Below are 21,204 nucleotides of genomic sequence, written 5' to 3' on the forward strand. Positions count from 1 at the left end.
GTCTCTGGGCAGAAAGCTGCTGAGCCTGGGGAAAGATGAAAGCTGAGAGTGAGAGCGAGATGAAGGCATCAGCAAAGGCGTTATGGCAAGCAGCTTTATAATGACCATTTCTCAGACTTGAAATTTTGTTTCTAATGTTTGGCTTCTGTGGACTGTGGACTGTGGCTGCTACTGCTTCTGCTGTCTTCTGATGTCTATGGAAGAAAGCAACCACCTAAACTTCTGGTTTGGTTTCCCTTGCTACCAGATGGAAGCCTGTCTGTCTGTTGATGTCATTTGTCTGGCTGCCACACTGTCTGTAGGACACTCCCCAGCCTTCTGAGTAGTGGGATTACAGGTGTGAACTACCATGTGGGCTGAGTGCTGAGCAGGTCTGGACCAAAGAGGAACACATTTGAGGTTCACAGCTTTTGTGTTTTTCAGACTTGTGTTTGTGAAGAGTATTTTCTAACTCCTAATAAAACTTAAGCACTTAAGCCGGGTCAGTTTGCATGTCTCATCTCATCTATATCATACAGTGGTGGGTGTTTTAACAATTATAGTTAGATTTCTTAACCTCAGATCCAAGGAAGGAATTGAAATCATCAGAGCAACCAGTGAAATTGTAGGCAGGATTGTGTGCCTTTTTCTACTTAGTTTCTAAGAGAGGCCATTCACAACTTCCATTAGCATCACAGGAAATATATGCTTGAATGCTGTATGGAACACGTGTGTTAGCATTGGCTAGAATTCTGCCTCCCAAAGCAACTTAAAAAAAGAACTTAAAAAAAGACATCTTCCATGAACTGATTTCCTCACCTATAAAAGGTAAGGAGGAATTAAATCTTTCCCCAAGATTATTCATGTTGTGATAATCAGTCCTACTTTCTTGCTGTATTTTTCTTTTATCTAATCACTTAATACAAACTTAAAAGATACCTCTTCTTTGCATCTGTAATTGGAAAATTCATGCTACCTGATATAAGTTAAACAATGCTATTTACATGTTACATTAAAAACGTCTTTATGCCCTACTCCAAATGACTTGACAGATTTAGATGACCCTTCCTGGAAGGCATTACCCTACATGTGGAGTGGTGGGGGAATGGAATGGGAGGGCAGTCTGTGGGCTTGGGAAGGTGGAAGGCAGGGAGGGAGAGGCAGAGAGGGAACTGGGCTCGATATGTAAAATAAGAAAAAAAAAAAGTCTTTATGCCAGTGGTGTGCTATACTAGGTACTGGTATAATGAGATACTGTATTTACTAGTCTGGATTCACCTCTTTCCCCCCAAAAGATCCCAGAAAACACTGTTTATAGAAGGCGTTAGAAATGAACTCTGTAGCTCTATTCTCTGTAGAGCAAATCTGCTGCTTTGAATGCTCAGTGGGAAATAGATAAGCATTAGGAACAGCAGATAGGCAGCAGACTAGGTCTCTCAGAGACATGGAAGATGCTCTGACTACAATAAACTATAGGCTGTAATGCAGATCAGGATGTTTTGACCAATAATGTTTAGTGATGATAGCAGATGATCTCAGGGCTCCAAGACAAAAGTACATGAAGATTTTTATTAAGTTGTTGCTCTGCATATAAATTCTAGGATTAGCTTCCCTTTCCAGGATCTAGCCAGACTAAGTGTAATCTTCACTCCTCATCAAGGAAACTTCTCTTTGCAACAGACAGACTTCTACAGAAAAACACACCTGAGAAAAATGCAGAGTTTTGGAGCCAGTCCCAGCTGGCATCCACAATACACCCTCTGTACCTAAGGCTCAGGGATTATTGCAGAAGAGGGGCAGAAAGATGGTAAAATCCAGGATAACAGGGAGTTTGCTGTGAGATTATGTCTGCTAGAAATGTCAGAAGCTACACCCATGAAGTCTCACCAGGATGGCTCCCTAAACATGATCTGAGCAATGATGGTATCAATAGACATGCTAGAATGGTTGGGGGAAATGCTCATGAGGTCTCAACATTAGACAAAGAACTATAGACATCTAAGGAATGCTGAGAAGGGGAGAAACAGTCTTCCCCAGGGAAGAGCACACCAGTTGGTTATTCAATACTAGTGTGAGCCTGAAAACTTATTCATATAAGTAACATATAATGTTGAGTAACATTATACGGATAATGTTACTTATATTCATAAATAAGGCTGTATTTATGAATTTAAGAACACACACACACACACCACCACCACCACAACATCAATTAAAGAAAAAGAGGCCATGATTTGAAAGAGCAAGGGGGTAGGTAGTGCATGGGAACATGGGAGAGGTTGGAGGAAGGAAAAGGATGGAGGAAATGATGTAATTATATTATGATATCAAAAATAAAAATATTAAATAATTCTACAATCCTTGAGCCTAACTCAAGTTATCATAGTGGGATTCATGATTTCTCACTTATCTCCTAGATCTAGAGCCCCCAGTTAGGATGATCTTTCAATGTCGTCACAAGTGTGCGTTGTTAAAGTTTCCTTAAGATTCCAATGAAAGGACTTGTATTTTACTAGGGAGACCATGTTGGGTGCAGTGAATGAAGAGAGATTCCTAGACTTCAGACTTCTGGGGGACTATCATATAGTGGTTTAGAATCTGAAAATCCCTTGTAGTTTACTAATCAATGCTTATAGAAGTCAGATGAGTGGGGTGGGCTCTTGTTCTACATCTAACAATAGGTTCAATGGATCTATGGTAATTTCCTCAGTGTCAGTGTATGTAGTATTAATAGTTGTACTTACTCAGGAGCAGGATACTTTTGTGCTTATATCAGCCCTGTGAAACCTGATGGCATGAACTATCAGCCAGAAGGAAGCAAATGTGATAGCATGAACTATCATCTGGAAGATAGCTTCTGGGACTACACACCATTATTTTCTATAAACTGTAATTGTAAATGGAGATCTTAATTGGTCTAAGTAATAAAAACCCAGAGTCAAATATAGAGGAAAATGCTGAGACATCTGAGAGAAAGAGGAGCAAGCCACCACCACACTTTGCCTCCTTAGCATCTTAGCAGACAAGAGAGCGAGTTCCTGTTTCTCCCTGCTTATATCTTTTTTCCGCCCAGCTACCCCACTTCCTGTCTGTCCATACAAACCTCCAGACTTTCATGGTTAGCTAGTGGCAAGCTCCATTCTCTGACCTTCAGACAGGCTTTATTTGTACAACCAAGATATCACCATATGTGATGCCTCACAGAGGATATTAAAGAAATGTTAAAGAGTTAAAGAGATAGGGTGTCATATCATATCTCTGCACTGAATTTGTCTGCTTAGGTTGTGCAAGAGCACAGTGTGTCATTAAGTTTTAAAGTGGATTATTGTGAACTCATTCAAGTAGTGTTACTAGTTTCATATTTCTTTTCAGTGTGGAACTTGATATGTAGTTACTGATATGGCAGGCCCTTTCTTCTTATTTTCAGTTAAAAAGTTAGAATCTATTTGTTTTTTTAAAAAGCAAGAGCAATACTAGCTTGTGATTTACTGTAGGACTAGAAAAACTACCCTGCAATCTGTTATAATACAGTCCTGAAAGCCCTTGATTATTTATATCTTATAAGGCATTGTGAGAGCTCAGGACATTGAAGCCTGTGCTACAGGGGTTTGGTTAACATGAACTAATAAATTTCAGGTAGAACTTAACCCTGCAGAAGTTCCTAGGACAATTGCTGTAAGGATCTAGTGCTCTGAGGCATGTTGAGATAGCTGAGGGTGTCAGCAAGCTGTTGTTTCTTGTGCTACTTACAGGAAGAAAGAAGCCCATGGCCCCTGGTCTCTGGGTTGAAGACTGCATATCCACGTATTATGTATCTTGAAAATCTAAACATTTAGAGTAGAATATAGAGAACAAAAAAGTCTCTATAATGGAAGTTCTCTTATCACATGGATATTGGGATGCAGAAGTCTTTAGTATATTAAAATTGTCTAGAGCAATATGGGATCTGTGGCCAGCCCCAGTAGGAAAATAACAGCATCTGACCTTAGGTGTTTCTCTGTGAAAAGTAATGCCTACCTTGCTACTGAGTACTGACAGACAAGGTGTTTTCTGTGAGTGGCTAAGTGATTATATCATTTGAGTTCCCCCTCTTGGGATATGTGGTGTATGTGTTCATTGAACTCTAAAGCAGGACACAAACGACAGTGAAGGATGAGAAATATGACAGTAGCTCTGGAGGACACAGGCAAATCGCAGGGCCAAAAGCCTCAAATGTCCACTTTCTTGCTGCTTTTAAACTGTGAGAGCCTTCCCTCCATCCACAGGTCTGTCATCAAGGAGGTCCATGTCAGAAGAGCCAGATGTTCAGGTTTGCTGAAACCAGGCAGTCCTTGTTTACACATGTTCCTAGTGTAATCATCAATGACACTCCATTCTGATGTGAAATGTATCCCAGTTCAGAGGCACTAATTACATGCCTGCTTTGCCTGTGAGAGTCTATGGAGAGGAGAGTGTGTTCATGGATTTCTTTATGGTGTTTTGGTGCCAGCTGGAAGCTGACATAGTCATGAAACTGTACTCATTTCAACAATATGTGCCTGGCTGTCTATTTTTGCATGTAAAAAGAGATGATCTATACTGACCCAGGAAATTCTAGATTTGCCTCCTCCAGTCCAGTTGGAAAAAGAGGAAAAGGATGTGGTTCAGCAGTACCCCCGTGTTTAGCTCATTTCCGACATTAACCTTGTGATGTAGGTAGCAGCATGATTACAGGACTCAAGCACAGGCATAGAGATTAATTCACATCTAGTGTTTCACCAATTTTAAGGGATGATGTTAAGAATAAAATTCAGATGTAACTACATGTCTTTTCAGGGTTTTTTGGAGCCAGTGTCTACAGTGGTAAGGTATGTCTCAGTGAGTATCTGTCAGCCACCATGGAAATCTCTCTCCATCCTTTGTACATTTACCAGTCACTGAGAAGGTAAACTTAGTTTTTGCCTTATGCATCTTTCCCACCTCTAGTCTACAAAGCTTGGGAGAGCAGGGCCCTGTCTGAAGAGAGAGTGGGCTGTAAGTTGATGTAACATGTTCCTTAGCCTTCCAAAAGTGTTCTAGGTGGGAAACATCTCAGGTTCTTCCTTGATCATAGCCTGAAACATTCATCAGGGGATGGGGCAGACTTTATGCTTATAGAGTCTAAAACTTGGGCTGGGAAACTTAGAAGAAGTAGGAAAAGAGGAGCAGGAGGTTCATTTTCATTGATGATCAAAACTGGGGTCACATTTTCGTAATTTGACCAGATTCTTCTGGTGAATACACACCTAGCCTTGGAAGCAAGCATGGGTTGTTTTCTACATCATACTTTCCCATGTTATCTCTTTTTTATAAGACTCTTGAAGGCCTCATTCTGCAAACCCGTGTTACTAAGAAAGCGGTTCTTTGCTCCTCTGATGCCACTTAGGTTGGACTAGAAGCTTTGTGCTCTCTAATTAAAAAAAAAAAAAAACCAGCAAGGTTTTGTGTGTGTGCACACACATGCACACATGTACCATGGTACACTTGTGGAAGTCTGAGGACAATTTTTGGGAGTCACTTCTCTTCTTCCACTGTGGGAATCCCTGGGTATCAAATTCAGGTCCTCAGGCTTGGTGGTAAGTGTCCTTACCTACTGAGCCCTCTGGTTGGTCCCCAGAAACATCTCCTCCATGGTCCCAGGGCTCGGTCTTTTCATGGAACTTTGCCAATGAGTACTAGGCCTGAGTATATTTTTATTTTTATTTACAGCAGTGTGAGATAATTTATGTATAATAATTGAGCTTGCCTTAGTCTGGCTGTTTTGTTAGTATTATAATTATCTGTCAGTTGTGTTCATTCTAATTTTTGAAGGATGGGACCATAAAGCTGATGCCTTGCACAGTGCCTAGGGCTTATGTATATCTTCAGAGAACTTTGGATAAAGTAAATTAAGTTAATGGATAGCAAACAAGGGATGAGTATGCTTTTCTTAACTATTTAAGTACATATAAATAATAAGCATACAATTCCTGACATTTTCAGTGAGAAAATTCTTTATTTAAAACAGGCCAATTGCCTTTTCTTTTCCTAGATTAAATAAAATATTCTACAAATAAGAATTTTAAATCCAATATATGAAACCCAGTAATAGCAGTCAGGGTTCTCCACCAATCACCATTTAATAAAGTTTAAGTGAAATACTTTAGGATTCTGAAACTAAGTGCTTTTGCTTAGAGGAAGAAGCAGTGTCACATTCCTTGGGTATAATGATGTCATGCTACTAAGAGAAGTAATATAATGCCTATGACAGTCAAGTGCTAGGCCACCAAGTGCTGAGACTTAGACTTGCTCTGATATTATTAATAGTATTTCTAAATCATGGAGACAGTTGATACATTTTATTTCAAGAAGAATGGAAGCCAAGAAGGGATCTACGCTATTTCTAGCCACTTGTATTTATTAATACATGCTTAGTGCTCTTAATACCTTCACTGTGGAAGGGTAGTTAAGTGTTTTAGCAACAAGGTAAGCTATGGGGACACAGCTGGAAAGCTTGTGCATACACAAAGTAGCAGCTATCTGAAAGTCATCAGGGCTCTTGGAAACGCCAAGCGTTGTGCACCTGGGACTGGTGCAGTTTGTTTCCTGGCACCAGTGGCTGCTGAGTGTCTGGGGACATGGTGATATCCACGGTTGCTTCTCCATCACCCAGGGGTGTGGTGGCATCAGCACCATAGGTTTCATAAACATCTGCTAATTCAGGAGTCATCAGTGGGTCGGCTGCTGCAGGGGTGATCCCGAGGAGTCCCTGCTTTTGGCCTGAAGGTCCCCTTGCTATGCTGGGAATGTGGTCATTGGGGAAAGCAAGGAGTCCTGCATGGGCACCAGGTGCCATTTGTGAAAGGAGAGCTGGGTTTTCCCGGTTGCCTGGGTCAGCCTCTTGCAGTGGAGAGCCTTCTGGACCCTCTCCCTTCTCAGGGCCTTTGGTTACAGATACAGGAGAATCTACTTCCACAGTGAAGTCTCCACCCTTGGGTGAATTGGGATTCAGTCCCCTAAGGGTTTGCCTGAAGCCTCCAAATCCTGGGAACAGAGTTCCATAGGCCATGGGATTTCCTCTTCCTCCCTGGAAAATAAACATCCATCGATGACACAATTATTGTATGTTACTAATTCCATGTAATTATACCTGGTATGTTCCCTGAGAAGCCACAGACACTAACCGAACAATAGGGATTTGGCTGACTGTTTTGTGAAAGCACACTTCTTACAGAAACTAGCTTTAAAATATATCGGAGAGGATTCTCTACTTATCTGGGTTGGGGAAAGCCAGTTCCAGGAAGGGCAGGTAGAGACTCTGCCATCTTAACATTAAGAAACCAGTAAGCAAAACTCTTCCTTTTCCTCCTGCTGGATTTGCTCATCCATTGCCTTGCTGTGAGGGTTTGTGCCTAGTCTTCCTGTAACTTGTTATGACTCTTCTGTGGACATCCCTGGGAGGCTCTGTTCTTTTTCATTTTTTTTTTTTAAAGGAAATGGAGGAGCTGTGGTTCTGGGGGAGAGGGGAGGTGGGAGGGTGAGGACTTGGAGGAGTAGAAATTGTGGGTGGGATGTAATGTCTGAGAGAGTAGTAATAATAATAAAAAAGAAAACAGTAAGCAGTTGAAAAGGGCTCTACCATCATAAAACAAAATATCAGACCTGTAACTGCCTTGGTTGAGGAGGAAAGTTCTGGAGGATCTTGCCTATGGCATTTTTCAATATCCTTCAAATACAGCTCTATGTGTGAGATCTATATCTATATCTATATCTATATGTATGTATGTGTATGTATGTGTGTGTATATGTATATAATTTTATTTATTTATGTATTCTACATCCTGGTCACAGTTTCTCCTCGATCCTCTCCTTCCAGACCCTCCCTCACCTCCTTCTGTCTCCACTCCCCCCTAACCTCCCCATTTCTGTTTAGGAAAGGGTGGGTCTCCCATGACTAGCAACAAAACATGGCCTATCAAGTTTCAATAAGATTAAGCACCTCCACACGTATTAAGGCTGAGCAAGATGACACAGTATGAGGAGTTGGGTTCTATGTGTGAGTTTAACTCTTCCCCTTCAGGATCCCTTCTCTCTCCCTCCCTCTCCCCTCCTCTTCCTCCTTTGCCCCTCCTCTCCTCTTCTCCCTCTCAGACCCTTTCCTTCCCCTCTCCTTCCCCTCTTCTCTGCCTCTCCTCACCCTCATCTGTGTCTCCCCCCTCCCCTTTCTCCTTCTCCTTGGTCTTCTCCTCCTCTCCCTCCCTCATCTCCACTCCCTCCCTTTGTCCTCTCTCTCTTTCCCCTCCCTGTCTTCCCCTGTCCCTCCACCTCTTTTTCCCTCCTTCCTCTCCCTCCCCACTCTCTCCCTTCCCTTCCTCTCCTCCTGTTCTGCCCCTTCCTTCTCTTTTCCTTAGATTTTTAAAAACAAAGTATAAGAAAAAGATTGCATCCCCTGGAGGAAACATTTTCTTTGTGGACATAATGAATTCTAGAACTTAACATGTTTCTTTTGCTGCCATGACTATGGGAACCAAAATCGAGGACTATTTATATTTGAGCAGAGCTGTGTGATTTCTTCACTGTTTTGACTCATCTGAAATCTCACCTTTAATTTTTCCCATTATATATAATGTGTTTTTCATAAACAATCACAAACTCTTTTGAGAATGAGACAAAATATAACTAGATTCACTTAATAAGATGGCAATTAGCATTAATCTTAGATGTTTAATTTCAGCTAATTGTGTTGGTAGTATGTAAATAAAATAATCTTTCCTCCCACTTTTCTTGGCTTTCATGTCATCTCATCTAGAGCTGGCACTGTGAACCCCCGGGCTGGGCTGTCTTGTTTTCCTTCTAATAAGGTCATTATTCTTATCCCATGAATTTGACATTGTTTGCATGATACCTGTCTTCCAACTCATTAGAGTCTGGCACACAGAAAGCACTAACAAATGGTGAGATGGCAGTCTTCTTTAGTGGTAACGTGTGCACATTTATTAATTTGGTAGGCTATGCCATTGGCAATGACTTCTTAACTTGATATGATTATAGTTTCATTTTGCACCCTAACAGATGTAGCCAGTAGACACTTTTGAGAGAATAGGTCAAATTATTTGAGTGTATTGATTTCAAATCTGAAAATTTTAACACGCATTAACAATAGCAAACAGTAGGCTCTCATTGACTTAAAGTAATATATTTTGGCCTAATAAATTTATAATAATCAAAACTTAAATTCAGCTTTTCCCTTTTTGTTCTTTTGTGGGCTGAATTTCTTTGGGTTACTTTTGAACTTATTTTCTGGGGAAATTAAATAGTCCTAAAATGCACGGGATGTCTGTATGAACTTCGTATCTTTTAAAAATTTGAAGGTTTTGCAATTTATTGTGCTAACCTCCCTTTGAGGAGAGGTGACTCTTCTGCTCACATACAAGGAGTGGGACAAAACTGTAGGCTCAAAAATGACCATCATTCAGGAACAAATGACTAGAAAATGTGAATTTTTCTTGACTCATGGAGTCAAGGCTGGCCTTGAACTTTGGATCTTCCTGCCTCCATGTCCCGAGTGTTGGGAGTCTATCATTGCCATTCTTAGCTCTGAAATGTTTTTAAATCTTTTGGTACTGCTTTTGGAACAGAATAATCCAAGTCTAATGATCCTACGGGTGCTTTTACATCACTGCCACCTGTAGGTGGTAATCTGTAGCTGTTCCCCTTCACCATTGTTTTAAGAAGAGTTAGAAGGTAATACTCACAGGCATTTCTTCTGAACTCATGAAGCCAACTCTGGCAGGAGCATTCTGTTAAAAAAGAAACAGAGCATCGCTTTATGAACTGGCAGCCCCTGTGACTTTCTTAGATACTCAAGACAAAGTAAAAAAAACCACTTTGTATTTCCCTTAAGACTTAGGAGTGCTGTGTCCAGAAGCAGAATAGAGAGGTGAGTCATTACTGAGTAGATAGAGCCAATTTGACAGATTTTAAAATTAACTTTTTCTTTAATGCAATTGTGTGTCTCTATTATACAAATAAAAAAGTGTGTCAAATTACTGTTTAAATGGTAAATGTAGGTATTTAGGGAATATTTATTTGGAATATCTTGTGTTAGGTACAGATTTTTTAGCCTTGAAGATGATGTCTAATTGATGCTTTTTTACAGAATATGGACTTACCAATTGGTTTGCTCCATAAGACATGTAAAACATTCCTGGGTAAAACTAAGCAGAACAAAATAGTTATGAAAAAGTGAATCTTCCCAAGAGAGATCTTTTAAGTAAGTTTCAAACACAGAAGTGGGAGGAGAAAACAGACTTACAGCTGGTGCTTTATTGTGTGCCATTGGCCCCCGAGACACAGAATGGGCTATCTGGAACACCTGTAGCAGGGCAGAGAGCAGAGGCGTCAGTCAACACAGGCACATATCCACTGCAGTACTTCTAAGAGCACTAGGAACATATTTTTCAATTGGTTAGTATGAAATATTAGTACTTAATAGTTAAGAAAAAGAAACTCAGAAATACTCCACACCTATAGGTAAATAAGAAAATAAGACAATTCATTCAGACTTTTTAAAAATATAGAGATACTTTTTCTCCAAGAAAACATCTGTACTTACTGCTGGAAACTGTGGATCAGCAAAATCCATTAGTGGGACCTGTATCATAAAGGAACATTGAAACTATCAGTCAAAACAGACATAGTACTCACTTATTTTGTTAATAATTATAATAAAGCAGTTTAAAATGTTTATATGTTTTACTCTCTTTAAGTCTTGGGATAACCTATGTCTTTAAAGTTGCCATTTACTGACATGACTCAAGTGAACCTGTAGGGAGATGGAACATGTCCTTTACAGATTTGCTATACATTACAGAGTAAATGGTAATGAGTTTTGGAACTGGCACATACTTGAGTGGTTTGAAGTCTACCACTGCCACTTAGTTTTAGTGTAATCCTTGGAGAATTTTGTAGCCTCTTAAAGTGTGTTTTCTTAGGTTTGCTTGTTTGTTTGTTTGTTTATTTATTTTTGAGATAGGGTTTCTTGTGTAGCCCTGGCTACCCAGGAACTTGCAGTCTTTAACTTAGAGATCTTCTTGCCTATGCCTCTGGAGTGCTGGGATTAAAGGCATGCTCCAAGCCCTGCATCTTCTTAGGTTTAAAAAGGTTCATAATGTTTATCTTTATAGGATTGTAGTCAGGGTGATAGGACGGACTATTAAATGCCTGCTACATAATATTTATTGGTAGTTGCATGGAATCTCTCTTTTTCTGTTCATTGCTCTTTTCTTTACATCATTACAAGGTAATTTTGCATAGCTGTATTTTATCTGTAGGGAGATAAGAGTCCAATATTGTACTTGTTATGCAGAGGAAGCAATCACTGTGCTAAGTATTACCAACACTAAAAAACCCAAGTTAATGAGCCTGGGATTCTCTGAACTGTCTTATTCCCAAGGGAAGGGTCCCTCAAGATACGTTTAGAGATGTAGATCTTTTAGAATTTGTGCTATCTCTGATGGCAAAAATAGAGATGAATATTTATGTCTTATGAAAGAATATTAGTGTATATTAGGCTCAAGAGACAAGATTATTTAAATTGTCCCATCAGTTAGTTTTTCTTTCATGGTGTTAGTGGGTGACCCTGATCTGATGGCAAAGTCGAAGAATTACCTCAGGTGTTGGAGGATTCTCTGATGGCACCACCTGTGGCTGGTCATCTGCTGCCGTCAGTTCTCCTTCCTGCAAGGGCAGCTGTCCAGGGTGCATTGGAGGTTGAGGCCCTGGCTTCTGGGGTGTGACCTGGACACCAGTTGCATCAGTGGGCTGGAGGAAGGGTTTCAGTCCTGGCTGGTGAGGCTGCAGGGATGGCTGTGATGGGAGAGGTGGGGGATGCACAGGCAAAGAATATTCATACTGTAGAGAAATTTGAAAAGAGTGTCAGGAAGAGGTGGTTCATTGAACCGTGGCGCCTAGAATTTCTACAGCAAAGTGCGTGGATGCTTGCTGTTTGGAAGGGAGTAAGTAGTCTTGAAACAGAGCTCACACAGAAGGTGGAGGCAATACACTCAAGAAAGTTTTAAATGTACTTACCCCTCCATGTTTGTTGGGGCCATTGTTTCTTGGGGCGCAGAAATCTATGTTTGAACTTTCTGGTAGAATGACTCATTCTGTAACCACCACTACCTGTATATCTTTTTATTTTTCATCATTTTCTCACTAGATTATAAGAATTTGTCACAAACTTTTCCCCAAGTCAATTGACAGAGAACAATATCTTATTTATCTTTATGTGCCCCCATATTTAACATATTGATATTGCTACTAATAAGTGCTCAGTGTATAATGAATACTTTTATAGTTTGTGATTTAATAAAAGGGCAATTAAAATTCTTAACTAAATGTTTTATCATAAGTATGCTTTGTAAATAATCAAGTGAAGAAATGACCAGTAATAATATAATTTGTATGATCAGTATGGCCTTGTAGACAATGCTGTTATAGAAGTCTAGGTATAACTAAAAGTATCTGTAGAACTGCCATGTGATGTTTTGTATGTTTTTAGAAATTACTTGTGATTGGCCACATATTATTTGTAGGTTAGCTTCATACTCCTAGAACTGGTATGGAAGTCTCTTACTAACTTGGCCCTGCTTTTTGTCTTCAACCATTGCCCATGTGTCAGATCCTATAGCAGTTACTACTCTACCTCTCAATGCATGCCTTGAACTATGTCCTATCAGACTTGAAGTTTCACAAGTCATTGAGCCATCTAAAATATTCTTATTTTTTACCCCCCAAGCACAGTTTGGACAACATGCTTATTAGGAACCCAGTAAGTAACACTTGACAGATTGACATATTTATCTGTTTCTCTCATTGTGTTGGCAGTCACAATGCTTATTGTCATTGAAAATAGTCTTTAGGTAATTATTTAGGAAATTTTCATTAAGATGAAAATAATCCAGCTTATAGTCTGTTTTCATTCCTGAGATTGTTTATTGTTATTGCTCATATATTTGCTGTAGATCTCCTATTTCAGAGGCTATTTGAAATAAAAATGCAAACTTGTTTTAAAATTGAAAATTTCCCTGAGTAACAGTAGTTATAGAAGTTGATTTATTTGGTACTAGGGGAATTTTTTTTTTTTTGCTAATTACTGATTTGTATTAGCTATTAGGTATCAATTTCAAGAAGAAAAGTAGGAAAAAGGTCTTAAAGCATGGAGTTTGAACACATGGATGCAGTTAGCTTACCTGTTGGGTTTCATGTTCCCTCGGTCTTATCCATGGGAAGGAGTTATGTGGTGGGAGGAGACCATGCAGCCATAATGTATTAAGTGCTTTCCCAAAACCGAGTCTAGAGTACTGATGAGAGGAAGAAAGCACATATACACTTCAGTGTTAGGAGAGAGGAACACGAGAAAAGTGATGCTACGTGATCTAAAATAGATAAATCAATTTTCCCAAGTCACAATATGCCTTAATCTTGGTTGAGATGTAGTGTAGTGATTGGGGATTTGTGTTTGGGACTTTAAACAAAATTATTAGCGAATAAAGGGCTTTTCCTTACTTAAGGAAATTCAGTGCATGTATTTTGATGGTGTTTTGAGACAGGATTATACTAAACCATGCCCTGAGATTGGTCTTGCAATTTTTCTGCTTTAGTCTTCTTGGTGCTGGATATATTGTTTTTACTTTCTTTTGTCACCACATATCATTATTACTATAATTTGTTTTTTAGACTGACTATGTAGCCTAGGCTGGCTCTGAACTCACAGCATTCTTCCTCCCGCAGTCTCCCACCACTGGGGTTATAGGAGTGAGGCCCACGCTTGGCTATCACATTTTATTTTGTTTTAGTCTTTTTAATCATTTAGTCATTTCTTCTCTTAATGTCTAAGTATTGCCAGTTAATAAACAAATGTTATAAATTACTGTGCTGTTGCTATCATAGCCACTAACCATGAATGCTCAAAATGCATATTTGAAAATAAAGTTTTTATGAAGCTCTCTTTTATCTCCAATAGTTACCTGAGAAAGTGCGTTCAGTCCCTGCAAGCTTCCCAACTGTCTCATTGTCTATATATAAACAAAAAGTAGGTTAGTGTTCTAACATATGTTAGATGTTCATTTGACACAATTGGTTTCTCATGACATTTAACATCATCAATACAAAACTTGGGGTAGGTCAACTTGAATAAAGCTAAAATAGGCCCAAATTATCACTAAAAGAAAGAAGTGTAGAATGTATAGCTTTGCTGTTGACATGGTCAGTCTGTGAAAACAGTGAGCTTGGTTTTTGCCATTAATTAAATGGGAAAATACTAGTTATTTGAGTGTTACATTGAAATATAGGAAAATAGCTCATACAATACAAGGACATTTGTGAGAGTATTGCTTTATCACTTTCTCCTTTTCACTCATTTAAATTACTTTAGTTTATATAGTTTACAAAATCAGCCTGAAAAGGAATTTGGAAAAACAGACAATACAAATAAACTCTCACCTCTTTTTTTTCTCCCATCACCCCCAAATCAATATAATAGATATTATACACTGTAAGAAGTGTCTAGGTAGATTTCCAAGAACATCATTGTTCTATAGAGTGTAAATTTCTTTTTTCTCTGAGACTGGATCTTCCTATAGAGCCCAGGTTTGTCTCTAACTCATGATCCTTCTCGCCTCAGTCTCCCTGTATGTTAGGATGACAGATCAGCGCTACCGTACCTGGCCTAGATTCACCTTTTAAATGGGAAAAGAACAATGTTGCTTGTATTGAATTTGAGCTAAAAAATTCGGTAAAAACCCAGTGAAATTGGCTTTCCATGTGAAATAACTATCTGGTCCATTTATGTACTGATTACTCTCAGATGATACAATTAAACCTGTGAAAAATTGTGATAACTATAGTATCATGAGAACTTTCTGTTAGCTTCTTCATTATAAAATCTATCTTACTGTAGTTTTCTGAACAGAATATATATTAATGTTAATGCTGCTGATAGGATCTTTTCACAGCTAAACTTTGTGCAAATATGTTTGCGACAAGAGAGCTTTATCATCTAAGCTATAAACAGCAGAACTAAATGTAAACTGTTTTCAACTACAGAATAATGTGTTTCAGCAGGTACAATAGTTAATATACATATACAAGCATTAATCATCAGTTTTTACTTTGATTCACATACAAATGTCTTAAAACTTAAGATATCTCAGAGTTTAAAACTGGAGTAGAATTCATTAGAGAAAATTGTAATGAGTAGTATTAACATTTTTAGAATTGCTCAGGATGACAAAGAATAGGAAGAGTGTGAAACAATACATCATATCTATCTACAATAAGGGACATGCTAGTATAGAAAAAAAATATATGGACTCTAATGATACATACCTCAAGACTCAAACTAGCCATGCCAGGAGGTGCCATGCCTTGAGCCCCAGGTTGTTGAGGAAATGCCTAAATAGAAATATGAATGATCTTGAATCCTTTGTTGAGAAAGTTCTCTAAATGTATGTTTGAAGTAGGAGGTCACTGCTGAATGGAATGTCTCATGGAGAGGCTTCCATATTGGTTTAGTACTCAGATGACTTAGTTTTTCAGACAGAATTCAAGTCACTTGGAGGAATTGTTATATTTAGTAATTTTGTTCCTATATCTTTTTTTTGTGTTCATCTTAATACTATGTTGCTTTAAAAGGAAACTGATTTACAATGAGAAATAAAATAATGGAGACAAGTGTACTTTATAGTCTTAAATATGATCACATGTAAAAGCAAAGGAGACATATGAGCTGAATTTTCTTGTGCTTCTTATAAATGTCTATGCTTTTGGTTTATGGAATATGGTATGAGGTTATGTATTGAGAAAAGTCATGTGCAGATCTATCTTGCCTCCCATTTAAAAGGCCTCTGTGCCATTATTTAGAAATTATTCTGGGTATAAGCTCATGGATCTGTGTTTAAATATTTAGATCATGGGCTGGACATATGGCTCAGTAGTTAAGAACATCTGTTGTTTTTCCACAAAACCCAGGTTTGGTTTCCAGCACCCATGTCAGGTGGCTCACAACCATCTGTAATGCTAGTAGCTCCAGGAGATTTGAGGTCTCTGACCTCCTCATGCACCTGCATTCATGCGCGCGTGCGCGCACACACACACACACACACACACACACACACACACACACACACATTCATATAATAAAAGTAACATTATGTCTTTATTTTTTAGATTATGCAATGGATACTTTTCTGCAAATAGAAAGTATTCTAGTACTAAGTACTATGCTATTGTAAAGCATGCATATATTTGTAAGTAGCTTTTCAAAAATATAAAATACTTCTCTTTCTAAGCAGTTTTAGTTTTTTATATGTTAATAAACACACATACCGGTGTCCAAGGGTGGGTAGAGATTGGAAGAATAGAATTAGAGAAATTATATTTTTAAATTTAAAGTTTTTTAAAATTATTTGCTCATTTATTTTAGACAGGGTTTTAGTATTTATCTCAGGCTGGCCTTGAACTTGTTATGTAGCCAAGGCTTGCTTCTAATTCACAATATTCCCAACTTCCCATGTGCTGGGTCAATTACGTGCTATCTTACCTACCAGAAAATTTGACTTTGAGAACCTTTGATTTTATGGATATTCTTATTTACCTAGTGTTGACATTGAAAGTCTTTCTTTCTTTCATCTATACTACAAATACCTCTGTCTGTCTTTATTTCCACCCCACAAGTATGGAACACTGGGATCCATGTCCTTCAGGAATAAGAGGCTAAGGAATTCCATCCTGAACTTTTTTATTCTTTACTTTTTCATATAAGTAAGACCCTACTTTCTGACTCATCATACAAAATTTTCCAAAAATTCATTTTGGCTATATGCTGAAGAAAAGCCACTAAAATGTGTAGTAAACACTTTTGGTAGAGAAACATGTGATCTGTGTAGACAAGGAGAGTGATTGTGTGTGCCTGTGTGCTTGTGTGTATACCAGTGTGAGTACAAGGAGGATGTTCAAAATTTGGGGGTATTTTGAGAACAGAACCATGTTCACCTTATGGGTAAGTGTTCTAATTCCACATTTTGGAGAGTGCTAATTACAGAACAAAGTAGTTTGCTTATACCTGATTCATGCCATGCGTTAAAGAAGAACATTATTTAAATGGATATAAATAGACATGTATAGAGGTACATGTAATAGACATTTATTAGAGATACATTTCCCATGGAGGAATTAAAAGCAGAAACATCTGATCGGATGATAAACAAGTAATTTCCCCATTCCTCAGTGTGACCCTGAATTAGTCAGGTGTGCATCACTGTATTTTCAAAGAATACCACTGTTTTAGATTGATGATCGATGGTTGAAGAGGACCTAGTCTCAGTTATTATGCAAAGGCAGGTTAGGTAGCCCCTCTCAACTTTTCTTTCATTTAAAAATTTCTGTTGGGTGGTAGAACAGCTAATTTCTAGCTTTAATTGGAACTTCATGCTTTAGTTTTATAACTATGTAATGTTACTAATATAAAGAGACATACGTTCCCCCCCTTAGAGATGTTTTCTTTTCATTTCAATTTTATAATGATAGCAAGGAATTGATAATAAAATAATGAGAACTATGGCACTTTAGTCTTCAAGCTTTTAAAAGAGTTAAATGACACATAGAAAGTTGTCTTTGGAAAATTCTAAACTGTTGTTTGAATTAGAAAAATTGTATTTGCCTTATTACTTTTAGATGATAAGGCTGATGTCTGGTCACTGCAACTTTGGATTCACTGGGAGCTACAACTGTATTAAATCAAGTGATTCAGTGCCTGGACTCTCAGACAGTCTCCTCAGGGTTGCTTTAGTGTGACTCAGGAGCCTGATAGAAACCCTGGGATGGACTTACCGGCACTGCCAGGCCCATTTTCACTAGGGACAGGAACAGGATCAGGCCCTTCATTTTGAAAAGTGGAATCTAAAACACAGTTAGGTTGGAAAATTACATCAGGCAGAATGGCATTCACATTGGTCAAAGTACATTTCTAGAGCGAGTGTCTCTTCCAATCAGGTAAAAAGCAAGCAAGCAAATAATCAACAGCAGCAATAACAAAATCAACAAAAGCAAAATGTTGCTAAACAAGTGGCTCCTAGGATGAAATGATGATCAGTTAAAATACATATCTGAGCATTTATTTTTATGAAGTTATAATTTAAATAGACATTTAAGAACAACCTCCAGGAATATTATTTAAATGCTATGCTTTGCTTCGTAAAACAGGTCTAACAACCACCATTCACAGAATTTTATTCTTTGTTTAAACTCAGATAAAATTTGAATGCATTTAAATTGTAATCTGTAATGGGTTATAAGACAGAACCATCTCAAAACTTAGAGCTTTCAAGTTAAAGTTGAATATATTTATTTCCCTTGATATTAGTGATTTGTCTTCCTAAAAATGAGGAAGGAAGTGAAGGAAAAATAATCTCCTTTCCTTTAAGATGTGTCTTTCAAGTCCAAAAGGCCCTTTACTTTGGCATGAATGCACATGTGCTCATCCTCCACACTTATATATATTAGGCACCATCACTAACAGTCACTAACATCTTTAGAACGTTGTACAAATAAGTTTATTTTCTTAGCTGAATTATATTTTCTGGAGCATTCTAATGATTGAAATAGGCTGTTATTCAGCATCTTGTCATAAATGAAGATAAATTTTCTTTGTGAAGGTTATCTGGAGATAGGAAAAGAGAATTTACAGCAAACATAAGGAAATGATAAAATCTGTTTACCTTAGATGCTGACATTCACTGTGCTCACAAGCCTGATGATGCCAATCAAAATAGTTCTAAGAAAAGTAGATTAAATTTTTTTTTTCTGGACAGTGCCTGGGGCTCTCTCTGTGTCTCTCATTCTGGAAAGATCAGAAACCTTTATTTAAAGCACCAATCCACCAATCAAAGTGAAGCAAGTGTAGGAAAAAAATTGTGCTCCTGCAATTAGCCCACACCCTTTTATTGCATGTGAGGACATTGGGCCTGTAGGGTCTCATTATTTTAAATTGTAACTCAGCCCCTGTATTTATTCAGAGAACTCGATTGCAGGGAAGACAGTGAGGGGATAATGGACACAGGCTTTGAAGACAATCATTTTGGTGAGCTTGGGGAAATATATGTAAAATAGGTAGAAAACAAACCATTATCTGTTTTATGGAAGTGTTTCTCTGTAGATAAAGCTAGTGACCTAATGCTTGCATTCTTAAGGTTTTTTTTTTTTGACCCTCATGTTTATTATGGTAAAAGTAATGTCTCCACCCCACCCCACCAACACAAATATCCTAGAGTGAAACACTGAAATACCTTTTAGGGTTTGAAAGGGAAGATGAAAACGATAGCTACATACTGAAAATTTTGTGATTATTTTTTTTCCTCTCAGAATTTCCTAGGTAGTTTTATCTGAGGATAATTGACTCGAGATAACCATTAAAAAAAAAAAAGAAATTTAAGTTGTCTCTCTGCAAGAATTGCAAAAACGTCCTTGGTGCATATTTTTGGGGAGAGGAAGAAAATTTCAAAGATTTCACTGGAACCAAACAAATCTAAAGTCAACTCTCCTCTACTTTTTAGGCAGTTAGTACTTGCTGCTCAGTATCAAACAAGATTAGGTTGTTGTCTTTGGGTGGTAAACATCAACATGAATAGGTTTTTCTCCATGAGCTGATAAGGATGGTATGGATATAGACAGAGAACCAGATGCTTAATTTTTTTCTGCCCTGCTAGTCTTTCCAAAGGTATGATTTTATAGATGGGATAACCATCTGAGACTACTTTCTGAAGAAGGGATGACTCAGTATACACTTTAGGAAAGTAGAGATTGTGCCAATTATAGGGAACATTGAGGAAGCTGGTATTTTGGGAGAAAGACACCTTCATACCCAACTGCAGACCTAATATCTTCAAATAATGTTATTTAAGAAGCTCAATACTGCTCCCCAAACTCATGGGTAGTTTAGTGAAAACCTCAGTACTTGGTATGGATTACCTCCCTACGAGTTACTAGTAAGAGAGGCTCCAGAGTGCTGCAAACATTGTAAGCTATTACCATTACTCTTAGTTGTCTATCATAAATAGATAGTAAGATCCCATTGCTGAAGATCACCATATATTTCAGTTGTAGGACACAGAGAGGTCAAACTTAGGCTGATCAGGAATCTTCTTCTCTGTTGTTTAGTTTTCCTGGTGCTAAAAAAGTGGTATTAAGACCTCTAAATGGAAAAGACACTAGTGATCTTAACTAGCACTGGACCCTACATACTACAACACTGACTTTCCAGGCAAGATGTTTTTGCTGCTGCAATAGTGGCATGACTGTGGTGGGACAATCAACTTTTTAAAAATTTTTTTTTATTTTCTGTACATTAAATTTACTCATAAAACAGTCTAAAAATGTACATTTTTCCTTTTTAACAAAGTATAATAAAACATAAGAACCCCAAAACAGAATACTTGACATTTACAATTCCAAATCAAATTAGCAGAATATTAAATGTTTACAAAACTGTATCTTTTAAAAATATTTATAAATTTACATCCAGTTTTGTAGAATTGACAAAAGAATGGCTCAAAAATGGGGAGAATTGTCCTTCATCCTAAAAAGAAAATATGCCCAATAGAATCTGCGAAGGTTCAGTCTGACCTGTGCTGAGGGCTGGGCCAGTGTCTCCCTTGCAGTAGGACAGTGACCTGGACCTGGGACAACTAACTTCTTAAGACTGTACTTTAAGCCTTGTTAATAGGAGGCAATGACTAGGTCTGTAAACCTAGTCAAAAGTCTGTGACTTTGGAGGCCACAGGCCCTAGAAGGGATCCTACTATTGCTATTTTTTCTAAATTGTCCTGCTGTCAAACTGCCTTTGAAATATTTATGTGTATACCTGTAGGTATGGGCTATCTTAACCTTTGCCAGGGCTGTTTATTTCTGTAGTAGTTAGTGCAGAATCTTACACTGCTAAGAATAAATGCTAAGAATAAGTAACTGTGAGTGCTCAGCACTGAATGAGGTTATATCAACCTCCATGACCTGCCAGGGAATATCAAGAAAGAAGTGGTAGAAAGAATGGGAGAGGCAGAAGATGTGGAGGAATGCTGAAAATATTGCTTTCCGTATACAACAGTGCTGTGATACTCATATACTCACAGTGGCTTTGGTTCATTGCACAGATCCAGTGGTCAAATTTTCCAC

At 38.1% G+C, this 21,204-nt stretch overlaps 1 protein-coding gene across 1 annotated transcript; it reads right to left on the bottom strand.

Annotated features, from left to right (window-relative positions):
• Positions 1-6,450: 6,450 nt before the first annotated feature.
• On the bottom strand, positions 6,451-18,770 carry Ambn (ameloblastin). Its single transcript, XM_051198427.1, has 11 exons — positions 18,756-18,770; positions 17,869-17,937; positions 15,367-15,432; positions 14,007-14,054; positions 13,230-13,340; positions 11,647-11,889; positions 10,592-10,630; positions 10,292-10,351; positions 10,149-10,193; positions 9,732-9,776; positions 6,451-7,063 (listed from the first exon to the last, which is right to left on the bottom strand). Exons 1-11 carry the CDS (start codon positions 18,768-18,770, stop codon positions 6,527-6,529), a joined length of 1,278 nt encoding a protein of 425 aa, XP_051054384.1. The 3' UTR covers positions 6,451-6,526.
• Between the last annotated feature and the right edge of the window lie 2,434 nt (positions 18,771-21,204).

This window comes from Phodopus roborovskii, unplaced genomic scaffold, assembly GCF_943737965.1.
Source record: "Phodopus roborovskii unplaced genomic scaffold, PHOROB, whole genome shotgun sequence".
Lineage (NCBI taxonomy): Eukaryota > Metazoa > Chordata > Mammalia > Rodentia > Cricetidae > Phodopus > Phodopus roborovskii.

What these genes read in the sequence shown, in the direction of transcription:
- Ambn (XM_051198427.1), bottom strand. An exon ending in GACTGAACGCACTTTCTCAG is followed by an intron (nt 13,341 to 14,006) that starts GTAACTATTGGA and finishes TCCTCTCATCAG; the next exon opens with TACTCTAGACTCGGTTTTGG. An exon ending in CACACAATAAAGCACCAGCT is followed by an intron (nt 10,194 to 10,291) that starts GTAAGTCTGTTT and finishes TGTTCTGCTTAG; the next exon opens with TTTTACCCAGGAATGTTTTA.